The 15,683-nt window shown below is 23.0% G+C and overlaps 5 protein-coding genes across 5 annotated transcripts; 1 reads left to right on the forward strand and 4 right to left on the reverse strand.

Moving 5' to 3' along the window:
• Positions 1 to 1,324: 1,324 nt before the first annotated feature.
• PCHAS_1464500 (protein phosphatase PPM4, putative) lies at positions 1,325 to 3,636 on the forward strand (the record flags this gene model as incomplete). Its single annotated transcript, XM_016799855.1, has 2 exons — positions 1,325 to 3,499; positions 3,610 to 3,636. The coding sequence occupies 2 exons, from the start codon at positions 1,325 to 1,327 to the stop codon at positions 3,634 to 3,636; spliced, it is 2,202 nt and encodes a 733-aa protein (XP_016655093.1).
• A 1,061-nt stretch (positions 3,637 to 4,697) lies between these two features.
• Positions 4,698 to 5,120, reverse strand: PCHAS_1464600 (conserved Plasmodium protein, unknown function; the record flags this gene model as incomplete). Its single annotated transcript, XM_739291.1, has 1 exon — positions 4,698 to 5,120. One exon carries the CDS (start codon positions 5,118 to 5,120, stop codon positions 4,698 to 4,700), a length of 423 nt encoding a protein of 140 aa, XP_744384.1.
• Positions 5,121 to 5,462: 342 nt separating this feature from the next.
• PCHAS_1464700 (protein CutA, putative) lies at positions 5,463 to 6,876 on the reverse strand (the record flags this gene model as incomplete). Its single annotated transcript, XM_016799856.1, has 5 exons — positions 5,463 to 5,522; positions 5,865 to 5,897; positions 5,992 to 6,090; positions 6,316 to 6,408; positions 6,568 to 6,876. 5 exons carry the CDS (start codon positions 6,874 to 6,876, stop codon positions 5,463 to 5,465), a joined length of 594 nt encoding a protein of 197 aa, XP_016655094.1.
• A 421-nt stretch (positions 6,877 to 7,297) lies between these two features.
• On the reverse strand, positions 7,298 to 9,597 carry PCHAS_1464800 (leucine-rich repeat protein; the record flags this gene model as incomplete). Its single annotated transcript, XM_016799857.1, has 3 exons — positions 7,298 to 7,332; positions 7,533 to 9,153; positions 9,310 to 9,597. The coding sequence occupies 3 exons, from the start codon at positions 9,595 to 9,597 to the stop codon at positions 7,298 to 7,300; spliced, it is 1,944 nt and encodes a 647-aa protein (XP_016655095.1).
• Positions 9,598 to 10,840: 1,243 nt separating this feature from the next.
• On the reverse strand, positions 10,841 to 13,021 carry PCHAS_1464900 (conserved Plasmodium protein, unknown function; the record flags this gene model as incomplete). Its single annotated transcript, XM_736957.2, has 1 exon — positions 10,841 to 13,021. One exon carries the CDS (start codon positions 13,019 to 13,021, stop codon positions 10,841 to 10,843), a length of 2,181 nt encoding a protein of 726 aa, XP_742050.2.
• Between the last annotated feature and the right edge of the window lie 2,662 nt (positions 13,022 to 15,683).

Consider the following 15,683-nt stretch of genomic DNA (forward strand, 5'->3'; position numbering starts at 1 on the left):
TATTTATGTATGTGCTAAATTAAAAAAAGTGTAATAAAAAAAGTTGGTTATTATTATTTTTTTATATTTTTAAAAATCGTAATTACTATTTAAAATGATTTTGAAGAATGTTAAGATAGGGAGATGTATGAGGATGGTAAAAAATAATTCGTTCGAAATGGTTTAACTTTATATGTCGTTTTTTTCATTTTTTTTATACATTATTATTTTTATTTATTTTTCATCATTTAATTATACTTTTGACATAATACAACATATGAGTTATTTTTGAAAGTATAAAGAATTTCCCAAATGCATATGATTGGCAATTTTATTTATTATATACTGATAATGGAGTATACATATTTTATACACAGTAATTTAATAAATGTAAATATAAATTAACATTGGTATGAATGAGAAATATATAGGGATATAATTTGTAGAAGTTTTTATACACTTAATATATTTTATTTATAGGAAAAAAAATTTATAAAATGATATGAATTAGCTTTCTACATGAATACACAATATGTTGTTAGTAAAATAATATAGAAAACTATAAATAATTTTTATATGTATTTTATTATATAGCTTTATTTGGTTTGTCAAATTAATAATATTTTTTAAAAATAATACACGATGTTATCCTATATACCACATCATTACACATATAAAAAGAAAAGAATTTTATATATATACACGAAAGTTTTATAATAATTAAATTTAATATATTTGAAAAAATTAATAAAATCATTACATATATATGCATATGCATTTAAATTATAAAATATACACCCCTTTTTAAAATACTCTTTGTGAGTACTTAAATTTTTTTTATAAACGGTTTTATTTATGTATATATACACTTTATTATTCATATAATATATAAATGGAATAACAGCAAAAAAATAATTTAATTAGAGATTTTTTTATTTCTCATTATCTTTCCATTTATTTCTTCATTCTTATATATAATATCACAAAATTATTTAATATTATTTATCATTTTTTATTATTTTTTATTTATAACTATTCTTTTATATTTTTACAATTTAAAAAAAAATATAGAAGTATACATATTTGTTTTTGTAATAACATCTGCCTATATTTGATTGAATGTAGAACCTATTTATATGTGCATTTTTAAATATATGAATGTAAATTGTGAGAATATTAAATAAATATAAAGTAGATAGTTATAAATATATACGTGAATATTTTATAGTGCCGATTTTACTTGCGTGTTATTTTATATTCGCGCTTATGGCTCTTTCTTTGAATGCATGTATATGTATTATATTTTTGTAAGTATTTGTCAAATAATGCAAAAAAAAAATATAAAATGTTAAATAATATAAATAATAAAGTGAAGGATGAAAAAAAACTGAATTCAATGCCAATTGGTGTCGTTAGAGAAAATACTGAAAATGTTGGAATGTGTGTAAAGAATAATTATATGACTGTAAATAATTATTATGAACAACAGAAAAATGGTTGTAGTTCTAATGATAGAGAAAATGAAAATATGTATTGGAGTGGAGAATACATAAATGAAATGAATGATGGTATTGTTAAACAAGCTAGTTATATAAATTATAATAATATAACTAATGAATCTCCTAAAAGTGAAAATTGGAAAACTATTGAGGAACATAATACTGATATAAATAAAAATAAAAGAAGTAATTCGATTTATAATGATTCAAATAATAACATCGAAATAAATGAATCTGTAAAAAAACAGAAAACATTAAATGGTGTAGTATATTATTCAGGTGAAAATGTACAATATAATAATATAATTACAACAGCTAATAATCAAGACCTTGATGAAATAAATCAGTGGAATAATATGAACCCATATGTAGAAAATGAAGGTTATCAATTATATTCTCAAAATAATAATAATAACATGTATGAATATCCAACAAAGAGTGGCGTAATACCTATGAATTTAAATAATAATGTAACTATTCCTTCGATGTATGGAAATAATTCATTTCCTATGAGATATGAAGATGATCCAAATGAATGGTACATAACAAGTGATAATAGTGATTGGCTTGTTAATAAACAATGTAATTGGTTATACAGTGTTAAAGATAAAATATATTTTAATATAAAAAGTCAAGAAATTTATTTTGAGGATAATGGAAAATTTTTCTTAGTTGATAATTCGATAGATAAAGGAGAAAAAAAAAATAATGGCTATAATGAATATATATATGAAGATAATAAAAATATGGGTGAATATAATGAAAATAAATATTTTGAAACAAATGTAAAAAAAAATTATAGTGATGAAATTGAAGAAACTCAAAAAAGTGGAGGTAGCAATATAAGTAGTAAGCATAATAGTGGTTCTTCAGCTAATGGAAGTATTCAAAAACAATACTCAAATGAAAAAATGATAAATATGAACAGTGCAGGAATATTATCTCCAAACAGTATTAACGATATAGATAATAATGAAGAAGCAGTTGAAGAATTTAGTATGGTTTTAGAAGATGATCTAGTGTGTGGTACTTGTAGTAAAATGGGTAGTCACAATAGAAATGAAAACGAAGATTTTTATATTACAAAAGATATATTAGATTTAAATAATGTATCTGAAAATGATAGTTTATGTTTTTTTAGTGCGGTTTTCGATGGACATGGTGGATCGAATTGTGCTCGATATGTTATGTCACATTTAAAAACAAATCTAATTGCTAAATTTCGGCAATCCTTTTTAATTACTTGTAAAAAGCATTATAAAGAGAAAAATACAAAAATAAATGAATTGAGTGTAGCTATTAAAGCATTATATGATAGTTGTATAAAAGGGTTTGAGATGACAGATAAAAATTATATAGAGTTATCCAAAAAATATGATTATAAAGATGGTGCAACTGGTTGTGTTGTTTTAATTTATGGGCCCGATGAAGATGGGTCGTTAAAAATTTTAAGTGCTAATTGTGGTGATTCATGTGCATTTATATGTCATGATAGAAAGCCAATCAAGCTATCATTACAACATAAACCAGATTTACAAGAAGAAAGAATACGTATATTAAGATGTGGAGGTATTATAGCAAATATTAATGGGATCAATAGGATAATTACAAGGCATAAAGATAAAAATTCAAATAATCGAGAAAAAACATTTTTAGCTTTATCTACATCTCGATCTTTTGGAGATGCCCCATATAAAATTCCAAAAAAAATAGTTTTATGTAAACCATTTATTAGTGTTTATACCATTGACTTTGATTTAGATTCTTTTCTAGTTCTAGTCACTGATGGTATATTAAATGTGTTGACTGACGTCGAAATAATTGATATTGTATGGAAAAATATTCATCAAACTCCTGAATATGCAGCAGAAGAAGTGGTTAAAGAGGCAACAAAACGGGGGTCAACTGATGACAAAACATGCACTGTTATTTTTTTCAATTGGAGAAAGGATATTTTCAATAAAAATCCAAAAGATGCGAATTTTGATGGAGGAGCACCTCAAGATGATTCGAATCAAGAGGTAAGAAAATGTTTCTTAAGTTTGATTAAAGCAAATTTTTTTATGCTTATACATGCATATGTACTACCTTTTCTTAATATTACATATTTTAATTCGTTTTTTTTTCATAGGATATCAATATGTTTTCCGCAATATAATATTCTAAGGTATCACAATCTCATTCCGACTTCCTTAGAATAATGACCTCTTAGCTAGCTTTTTTTAGCTAGATTTTTTTTTAGCTAGTTTTTTTTTTTTTAATTTTACAAATTTAATTTCCAGCTGGATATAAGTTTGTGATTTTAAATTGTAAAAAAAAAAACATAAGGTTTTTCTGAGTGAATTATTATTATTAAATATATCAGATATATCTTCTGAAATATATTGGCAATATCATTTTAACCCTGTGAAGAGAGAAAAAACAAAAACAAATGATTTCATTCCCGAAATGAATAACAATTTATATTCCACAAAGTCAAGATAGCCAAATTGTTTTAAATTTTTTCAAGAGCTTCACAGAAATTATTATAAATTAATTTACTTGTTAATTATGTTCACACATATATCAAGCTAATTATTAATTAATTAATTTTTTTTTTATGTTATGATATATTTGCATGAGCAAGTCTTTAAGCAAATGTATTTCATTTTTTTATGAATGAAAAGTTATAATTATAAATTATATGAAATGAGAAAAGTATATGGAATAAATATATAAAAATACTAAAACAAATGTCTGATATATTTCTTCTTTGTTTTTCAGACACAAATCAACTTTGTAGTATTTACTATTATTATGTCTTGTTTCGTATAAATTTAATTCATATTTTTTTTTTTTTTTATCCCTCATAACTTTACAAATAAGCCTTGCTTATAAATTCAAGCAAATATATACATTTCTTTTTATTATTAAAGTATAATATTTTTATAAAATTGAGCATATTATGTGTATGCAAAAATATAAGGAGAGAATTTTGTTTTTTCTCATTTTGTTAGCATGCTTTAAAAAGAATACATAAAGTTTTTAAATTTCTAAATTTGGTGTAATTATGTTAGGACATCGAAATAGGATTATTTGTTCCGAATTATAAGTACATGTTTATGTAAGCATACTTGAATTGGGGTGTCTGTATATTTAATATATTTTTTAAAATAAGATAGAATAAACAAAAAGGAAAATAAAACAAGCGGAATATGTTTATAACTTGAATCTTTGAAATTAGTTATCTTGTATTTCTTTAAATTTCTGTATTTGTAGAGCTATATAATTTTTTAATAATTGTTTATGAAATGTGATTAGTGCCCCTCCTTGTATATAAGAATAATTTTTTATGTCCTTAATTAAATTTCCAACATCTTGATCAGCTTTTGTTTGAGGTTCATCAAATATATAACTATCTTTTATTTTTATTAATTTTTGATATAATTCATTATTAGTATCTTTAAATCCTAATATTATTTCGTTTTGCCGATGCTCAAAATAAAGAAAGGATGATTTGGGGTCTGGGTTTAATATCAAATTATTATGTATTTCACCACATATATACTCTCTATTTAGAGACTTATAAAAATTTATCAGTGACTGCTTACTACTTAAATCAAAAGCAGAAAAATTTACAACAGTGTTTTTTACTCTTTTCATATTGCTATATATTTTTTTTATTTTTAAAATTTGTTTAGCTTTATTAATTTGGTAAGGAGTATTTTATGTGGATATCCACATATATGCCCTTTGATATGTCTTTCGATGTAATTTGACTACATACATTATATATGCATATAATTATACATCCATAAAAAACTCTGTTCTTTGAATTTACAAAAATCCAACGAACCAATTTTTACACATATTTAAATATAACAAAAATTTATAAAATTTAAAAGTACACAAATTTTACATTTTAAATAAATTAAAAAAAAACACATCAAAAAATATATATTTTATCAGTTTTTTTTTATTTTATTTTTTGTCAATATATTTTGCTTATTTTTTTTCGTCAGTTTCATCAGGTTTAACTGAGTCCGTAATCCAATTTAGATAATCCTAAGAAAAATATTTTATATTTTTGTATGGAAAATTGAAAATATAATTTTTTTTTTTTTAAATGTTTGTATGTATATATGGACATGCATACGCAAATTGTTATACCCCCAAAATATATTAATATAATTTTTTTTAATTATATACGATTTTTTTTAAATTAATTCAATTGAATAAAAAATATATAATTTGTTATAAATTCATTATTGCAATCGAATAGTAATGGTACATTTACATGTGCATGTATTTATTTGGGGTATATAAATATATCATATATATGTGTACTCCTTTTTAAAAGCTAAAATTTTGTTGTCAAATATTTTGTGTATAAATGTAAAATCTTACACTGCTTCCTTGTTGGATTGGAACAGAGATTACCTTAAAAAGAAAAAAAGATAAAATTAGGAGAAATGAAATAGACATTTTCGATTTGTTCATTTTATTATTTTTCTTTATAATGTAGAATGTGTACCTCGGGCACTTCATAGGGATGATTTGATTTTACAGTCTTCACAATTTGATCGAATAAATGTTTTTTTGTTTTAATCATCATTAAGAATTCGTTATCTTTCTGTTATTGGGTATTGCCATTTTTAAGAAAGCATTATGGAAGGATGGAAATAAAAACATATTTGGAAAAAAAAATAAGTTAGGAATAAAATATACGTATTTTTTAAAAATGTGTAAGAAAAAGATAATTACAATTTGAAAGTGCAAGGAGATAAAAAGTGAAGTCTCCTTTAATCATTACATTTTTTTATTTCATTTTAGTTTTATTTTGTGCATTTTTTGATACCGCTATTTCGCCTTTCCAATGATATAGACTAAGTATTCCGGGAATTATATTTATGCAGCTAGCTAATTTTTCATTTAGCAATAAATTAGATATCTATAATAAAAATATGTGCATAAAATTATGAACGTTAATGTGAAATATGAAATTACAATGGTTATTTGTTTTAAATTCGCCTGAACGTGCATACGAAAATTGGATATTATGATATGTGTGCAATGGCATAATGCGTCATCCTCTTGCATATATACTTACCGATTCTGCAACTTCCTTGCTTGGGGTTGTTACATACACTGCTATAAAAGGGTTGTTACTATCCCCCATTTTATTTATGGAATTATTTGTTGAAAATGTTTTATATTTTTTTTTGAAGGTATATATATTTTTTGTTGAATTATGTTTAAAAATGTTATTTATAAAAAAAGAATCAAAAAGTAGTTTACTAGACCTTTCCTTAGTTAAAATAGATTGCAAAAAAAACATTATATAAAATATAAATATTGTGGCACGCATTAATGTATTTATAGGACCCTGGGTATAATGCAAATGACATGCATCATACATATATATATAGCTAATAGGTGATATACCAAGATGGTTAAATAATAATTACAAAAATTGCAAACAAATTGTTTGTTATGAAATATGGATAATTGCTAAATCCTTCTATATATAGGAACACGGAATGATAAAAGCCTTTTTACATATCAACAAGCTTGTCACTAAGATTTGTAAAATTACAACAGTAATATATTTTTTTAGAAATAAAACGAAATAATACCACAAAAAAAATTTAATTACATTAAGTTGAAATATTTTCTCCGACATATATGATTTTTTATAAGATAAATTGATATGATTATTGAAAAATGAATACATATATATACATTTTATATATTTTATAGAATTGTTGACAAATTTATGTAATATTTGTGTATATATAGGTTAACAAATTTTAATAAAAAAATAATAATTTTTTTTTCCATCATTCCCCTTCTTTATAATTCCACCACGTTGACTCTAAAAATGTAGGAAAGAAAAAAAAAAAAAAAAAATAAATGGTCTAAAAAGAGAAAGAAAGAGAATACTTAGATATAATACAATGCCTATAATTGAAGTACTATTTACGAAAAATAAGTAAAATAATTTTATAAACTAATGTTAATGTTTCTAATTAAATTTATTTTATGCACATGTGTACATATTTTATTTTTTTAAACCTGTGTTTTCTTCATCTATATTATCATCAGTATCATTTAGTTGGATAGTGGCTGGTGGTATTCCTCGAATAATTAAAGGTAAATGTTTAAAAAGATGAGATGTGTTATTTATAAATTGATATTTTTTATTTGACACTAAACTTGTAAGTGTTTGATATGTATTATCATTTAATCTTTGAAAAGACGAGATATCTAAAAATTCTAGAGGACAGTAAGGTTTATTTAATGGGCTCATAAGAAAAGATATTCCTTCATTGGTTATAGAAGAACCTGATAAATCCAAAAACTTTAATCCTTTAAAACAATTAATAGAAAAATTATGATTAGAATTAAAAAAGGCCTCGTTTTTATCATATATTAAAATTCGTCTATTTTTTTGAATACAATAGTTTTTAGTTGTTTCAGTGGCTCTATTAAAGCTTATATTTCCAATGCATGAAAAAAAAATATTTTCATCTTTATGCCTATTTGATATTAGTATTTTTACATCATTTTCATTGTTGGGCGGTGATGTTTCTTCGCGACTTTCTTTATTTGTATGTTCATCTATTTGGTGCGACTCTGTTGGAAATGGTAATTTTAAAATAGGGGTAGACAATTTTTTATTATTTATGTAACTTAATTTGATGTTTTTTTTTATGAGCCTAGATTGTGCTAACAAAGCATCAGAAATATAATGACAAGATAGGTTTGTTAATTTATTAAAAGAAAAGGATATATCATATATATTTAAATTAGTTGATAATGTATTATAAGTAAATGATTTAATATTTTTATCTGTTAAATTGTTTTTAGATAAATTAATAATATTTAATGTTTGATTATTTTTTAATGCTTCATTTAACATATCTAAATTTGATATAAAATTATTTGATAGATTGATTTCTTTAATTTGGTTATTTATATTATTTTTAAGAAAAAAGCAAAATTGGTCAAATGATTCATCATTTATATTATTATTAGTGTAAGATAGTATTTTTAAATTTTTAATATCATGTAAATATTTTATTAATGTTAAGAATATTTCATTTCCATAATTATTATATCGTGATGTTTTACAACTATTATCACATATATCGGATATATGTAATTCTGTTAAATTTGTCTGACTTTTAAATAAAATTTCAATATCTTTACAAAATGATGGTGAGCTTAATTTATTTTCAGATATGTCTAGCATTTCAACGTGTGTGCAACTTTTAAAAAATGAAAAAATACTTAAACTGTCTATCCCTATATTTTTAAGTTTTAGTTTATATTTAATAGAGACATTAGTATCAATATCAATTTCGGTACTACATTCAAGTATTTGGGTCAGGCGTAAAAGAAAATTAGGCCCTAAAAAATTATCTGACAAATCAAGATCATATATTTTATTGTTACTATTATTTGATATATAATTTTTTTTAACATTATTTGTAGAATGGCTAGCTAAAGTAATAATTTCATTTTTTATTAATTTATTATTTGAAAAATGGTTAATTTCACAATTTGAGGTGAATGAAAAAAGGTTTTCAATTATATTTATTCCACCTTCTGGTCCTATAGAATTATTAGATAAATTTAATTCATTGAGAAATGGAAGATACTGAAAACATTGAGAGAGTTTATTTGCTCCATCCTTTGTGTGTGTGAAAAAAGGGAAAAATAATTATGTAAAATATGACGAGAGAGACTATAAATATATGAACATGTCAGACAAATAATATATTATAAAATGAAATTGATAAAAATTTATTAACAGTCAGGTAAATATATTTAAAAAGAATTTTCTCACATTGGTTAAATTATTATTTGATAAATTTAAAGAAACGATATTTTTACTCCTTAATATACAGGGAATAAGAATAGACAATCCCCAATCATTAATATTTAAGCTAGCAAGTTCGATTTTTTTAACCTCATTATATTTTTCTCTGTTATTATTTTGATCATTATTTCTTGTACTTTGTGTATTCATAGAGGAAACAAAATCTGCTATCTCATCTTCGTTTAATATTGGGTTTGATGAGTACAATACATTTTCCTTTAATTTTATTTTGGGTGGTGATTGTTGTTGGTCCATGTTAAGTGGTGGAAAGAAACCGTTTTTTTTTTTCGTTTTTATTGTTTACCCGTTACAGATTTTTTTATTATATATGGACATATAATTTTTTTTAAATGGTTACGTATTTTGTACAGCAAATTAATATACTTGTTTTTTTAGTATATATTTACCACGTTGTTCTATCGATATATCATCCCATGTTGTTTCCTTTTTTTGCAATCATGGTAGTATATTATGTTTTATTTTTTTAAAAATTATTTATTATGTTTATCAGTACATATGTGTGTGCATATGGCATTTTTAATGCTCTTGTGGGTATACTCACATTTTTTACCTTAATGCTGTATTTTTAAAATGGAATAAAAATGAATAAAATAAGCTAAATGCGTATGCTAATGTATATTTTTTTTCTACATAATAATAAAAGAAATATAATGATATAAAAAAGAGGAAATAATATAAAAATTCAAATAAAATAATATGTATAACCATTATATTTTTGATAATTTAACCGTTTTTTTTCTTTTGAAATAGTTGGTTGGCATATTTTTTTTTTTTTTTTTTGGAAAACAATTTTAATCTATATCATGATATTTTTATTTGAATTTTATATAAATTGTTTTTAGCCCCTTTACGCATATATATGTAGATAAATTTGTCTTAAAAAATTTAATTGCTTAACGAATGAAATAAAAACAAAGATAGGGATTTTATAGTTGTAGTTAGACATATTCGAGTGCTTGTTTATTCATTTTCTTGATTAATGTTTTCGTTTTTTTAGTATATTTCAATAAAAATAAAAACTGAAAAATTTATTAAATATAAGTTTTCGTGGCACAAACCATTTTAAAGAAAAGTCTCATCCGTGTATGTTGTAAATATAACGAGATATGTATACATGTATTGCATGCATGTGTAGGTGTAAGGTTCATAAATTAGAGAAAAATAAATGCTATATGTAGAAAAGGAATGAAATATATGTGTGCATATATATATATTTTTTTTGCATACGTTTGTAGAGATAACTTTTGACTATTATAAGCCAAGCACATTAGGATTGTTGTTTTATATATTTTTTTTAAATGGTTAAGTTATTCGGATGAAATAAAAAAAGCCAATTTGTAAAATATAGTAGGGGTTAAGTTGGCGGAAAAAAAGATAGCTAGCCAACTACTTAAAAAAAAATTGACTAATTGACATACCTAAGTATGTAAACTTTCCCCTTAAAAAGTGGTAATATAAAAATGGGTAACAGTATTGATTACTTTTCAAAGTTTAAAATAGTATCTCCAATGTTATAATTTTTTGCAACCGCTTTGTAAAAATTTGAAACAGTGTTATTAATATTTGAAAATGAAATATTTGAATTGTATTGTTTAGACAATGCTGAAAATACAATATCTTGTTTATCAGTGTAATAATTATTTTTTGATGTAACTAGATTTGAAAAATCATTATTTTTATTATTTAAACATAAATAATTATTTTCATTTTTAATAAAAGGACTTAATCTAGTATAATTTCTATCTGATTGTAAAGATGTCAGACAATTGACTTGACAATTATTTGTATGATATGGTATAACACTACAATTAATATTATTATAAGTATTAATATTGTCGATATCTAAATTATTATTTATATTGTTCATACTGTTTATATTACTATTTATATCTGTATGATTATTTGTATTCATATTATTAATATTATCTGTTCCTTCAATATCATTTATTATTTTATTATTTATGCTTTTATTATTTCTTGATTTTTTATCATTCATTTCATTGATACTATTATTATCATTCGTACTAGTGTTTGAATTTTCAGAACAATTTGTATTTCCATTATTTGATGTTGTATTATTATTATTATTACCGTTAGATTGATCACTTCCTTCTATTGTGTTATTATTATTGCTATGAGTATTTAAAATGCAGTTTCGAGTATTCCTATTTATGTTTGTTGTACTATTTGGTGTTGTTAAACTATTTTGATTAATAAAATTGTTAAATATGTTTGTTGAATTTGCATTTGCATTGTTTATTTCATTCTGTTTGTTTATAGTATTCATTTTTTGAGCATACAGGTTTGAATATTTGGGTTTGATAGTGGCATCATTGCCAGTACCAGCAGATGTAGTCGCAGTATTAGAGGAAGTTGCAGTGCTCGAAGTGTTAACTGAATTTGCAGCGCTTTCCATTGTAAGGTTATTATTTTGAGTGTTATAGTAGGGTAATAAAGAAGACATACTGGAGGTATTATTATTATTGGATATGTCTAGTAAAGATTTTTGTCGTAACAATTTATTACATAACAATTGAGCTGAATAAATAATCTGTGAAATTTTGTCAATATTTATTTCTGAATTATCTATTGAATAATTTCCTTTAGTCGCTTTTATTAAAGCTTTTTGCATCCAAGATATATATTTGATAAGTTCTACAATCATATTAACAATTTCATCTTTATTTTTGTAGTCGTTTAGATTATTAATCGATTTATTAGAACCCGAATCATTTGTGTTAATATTATTGTCACATAATAATGCAGATGTATTATATGATTCAATATTATTAGTGTAACAATAATTTTTTGCTATTGAATTGTTGTTATTGTTATATTTTGTATTATATTGACAACCATGTTCTTTGTTCATATTATTATTAATAGTAATTGTATTACCATCATTTAGATAATTGTTGATATTTATTTTATCTTGAATATTATTTGAGTTAGCATTATGTCGATTTTCGTTGTTAGATGTTGTCATATTTTTATTAGTATTTAAATTTAATCTGGAATTAGTATTATTATAACTATTTGAATAATTATCTGTGAGGGTATTACATGATATACAATTTTTTTTTGATTGCATAGAATCATGAATGGGTTCATTTTTATAATTATTATTTTTTTGTTTTGTATTATTATTAGTGTTTGCATTATTTTTGTTTATAAAATGTTTTGGTTTTACTCTACATGTGTCACATCGTACTTTTCTTAGAAATCCTTCTATAGAGAATTTGGTTGCTTTTCTTTTTTTGTGACATATTTTGCAAATCATTTCTATTTCATCTGCAACTCTTAATGCTTCTGCTTTAGATGTAGTAACAGCTATAATTGTTGTTTTTAACATGATTAAAGTATCTGATAAATTATTTTGATCCCCTGGAAAGAATGCATGGATTTTTTTTATTTCTCCTTTTAAATTATATATTTTAAATACATCTCCAAAAAGAATATAAGAATTTTGAGTTGCATAATAATGCTTTGTTTTTACAACTACTGCTCTATAATTTACAAAATAAACATAGTCAGTTAATTCATTTGATATATTAGATGTGGGATATTTTGATGGGGAATCCTTTTCATCTTTTGAATCCACAGGGGTGTCACATTTATTATTTTTGGATGGAGTTATCTCTGCTTTGGATTTTTTCATTTTGAATCGAAAGTAGGGTATATATGAAACGAAAGAATGTAGGGAATTAAGAAAATACTGAAAAATAGAATGCGCACTATTGATAAGAATATGTATAGGTGCGTAAATGTGTATAAGAAATAAAAGACAGTTGTACGCATATATGGATCAAATGAAATGTGTAGTCTTATTTACATATTACTCATAAAAAGAAATGAGTATCCCCTTGATGAAAAAAGAAAAGAATACATGTTTTGTTTTGCTTAAATGGTATATACTTTTTGTATTCTAATCTTTCAAATATATATATGCACCTATTTTAGGATGAGAACAACAAGCAGGCGTTTTAATTAGTTCTGTGTGCTCGATATATTTTTTTATTAAATTTGATAATAAAAAAATATTAAAGAAATAAATTAGTTATAAATATGTAGCTGCATAAACACTTTGGGTAAATATATGGTTGTTACATATTTTAGAAGTGTATAGATATGGGACCTACGTATGTATGGGTCGACAAACATATATATATGTATACTTTCTCAGTTTAAGAAAAATATAATATGACAAAAAAATGAAAATCGAAACGCCAAAAAATGGTATATTGTTAATATTAATTAATCATAACCAATTGTTTTAATATATACGTAGGTAATATATCGAAATATTTGTACCATGCATTAATATATAAGAATATAGAGTCATAACAATTTAAACATATGCAATGATACGAAATATGAATGGTGATGAAATTAAAAATAGGTTGGATATGTATTATATGGAATTAATTTGTGCAATAAAAAAAGTTGAAGTATGTAGAACATAAAATATTTAAACAACCATTTCAAAATCCAAGTTACAAAATATGAAAGGTACAAACAAATAAATAAGAAGACAAGTATTTCATATATAAATTAATATATGATAAAAAAGAATTGGCAAAATGAAATGTGCATATGCCACAATAATGAGTTATAAGTATGTAGACGAATATGCATATTTATTATTTACTTAAAAATATATTTCTTAAAAGGTTTTAAACCCTATATATACGGGTATACGAACATTTTGTATGTGTTGTAAATATTTAAAAATAAAATATCCTGAATAAGTCATTATATAATTAAAAGAACAAGCTATGTATGTGTGCATATATGCATATACAAGTTAGTATATTAAAATAGCATTTTTATATATATGAAATATGGAAGTATATAATTCAGATATGGTTATAGGAAATTAATATGGCATACGGATATTTTTTATAAAATATATGCGGTAATACATGCTGTTTAATTTATTTGATTTAACAACACCGGAAAATTCTGTTGCAATAGTGTATATAAAATAAATATATTTTGCAAGCTTACTAAAATCTGCACTAAACATTTATATTACATATGTAAAATCAAAACAGTGATATATCACACAAACATAAGTACGCATATGTATATATATATATATATATATATATAAACGAGCTTGATATAAAAAAGGGAATATATTTGTAGCAACTTGCATATATAAATATTGGGAAGAAATAAGTTGTATAGCACTTTTGTTATTTGATTTGTTCTTCACTTTGGTTACATATTAAATATTTTTTTTACAACTATTGCTGTTATATATGTACACAAACGAATGTGTATTATTTACTGCCGTAATGGAAATATAAATATTTTAAGGGGCAATTAAATTGAGCATTGTTTAATAAATAAAAAGGTTAATAAAATATGAATTATACATAAACATATATATATACAACATAAATATATACCTACAAAAATATAGGGATAACCATATGGCTTTTCATACTAGTTTATATAGTGTACTAGTAAAATTACACACATATACATATAGCATATGCTTCGTATATATATTATATATTGTTTATATGTGGATATAATGGTTTATTTAAAATTAATATGTTGGCATTATAGCCATATTCTAAAATGTTTACTAAAAGGGTATGGTATTATTATTTTTTTTGATAGAAAATATAAAAAAATTATTAAAGTTATTATTATTTCTTAATTTTATATTTTATATTTTTCTTGAATATATTATTACGATACATTCAGACGATATTTAATTATTTTTGTAGGTTTGTCGATTTTGAAAGGAAAAAAAAAAAAGGTATGTGCATGTGTGCATATATAAATATTAAAAAAAAAAGAACATTATTTGGGCTTATTTTTAATGATAAATACACACATATATCTTATTTATATATTAGTAAATTTATTAATTTGTGCTAAGAGAGTCGATCGATATTTTGTTAAACTTACAACATGTCTCATGAGCAATGGACTGATAATAAACAAGGAGAAAAATATATAAATAAATAAAATAATACATGCATGAACATATGGTTGCAATATATTTAGTTGTATATTACTCATCTAATATTAATCTCGTATTTTTTTTTTTTATCCGTTATACTTTTTTCGACATGCTGAAAATATTGTATAGTCAATACATAGAATTATGCACTACATTTTAAAATAAAAAATGGATGAAATAAGTAAATGGGCTCATTGTTTTTTTTTTTGGACCATAAACCAAGTTGCCAATCCTTTACTGGTTATGTTATTTTATTTTACTTCTAATATAATTAATTTAATTTTGATTTAAGTATCTTCGATGAGATACTTCAAAAAATTCATAATAGCGTTTACAACAA

Source organism: Plasmodium chabaudi (genome assembly GCF_900002335.3).
Source record: "Plasmodium chabaudi chabaudi strain AS genome assembly, chromosome: 14".
Classification (NCBI taxonomy): Eukaryota; Apicomplexa; class Aconoidasida; order Haemosporida; family Plasmodiidae; genus Plasmodium; species Plasmodium chabaudi.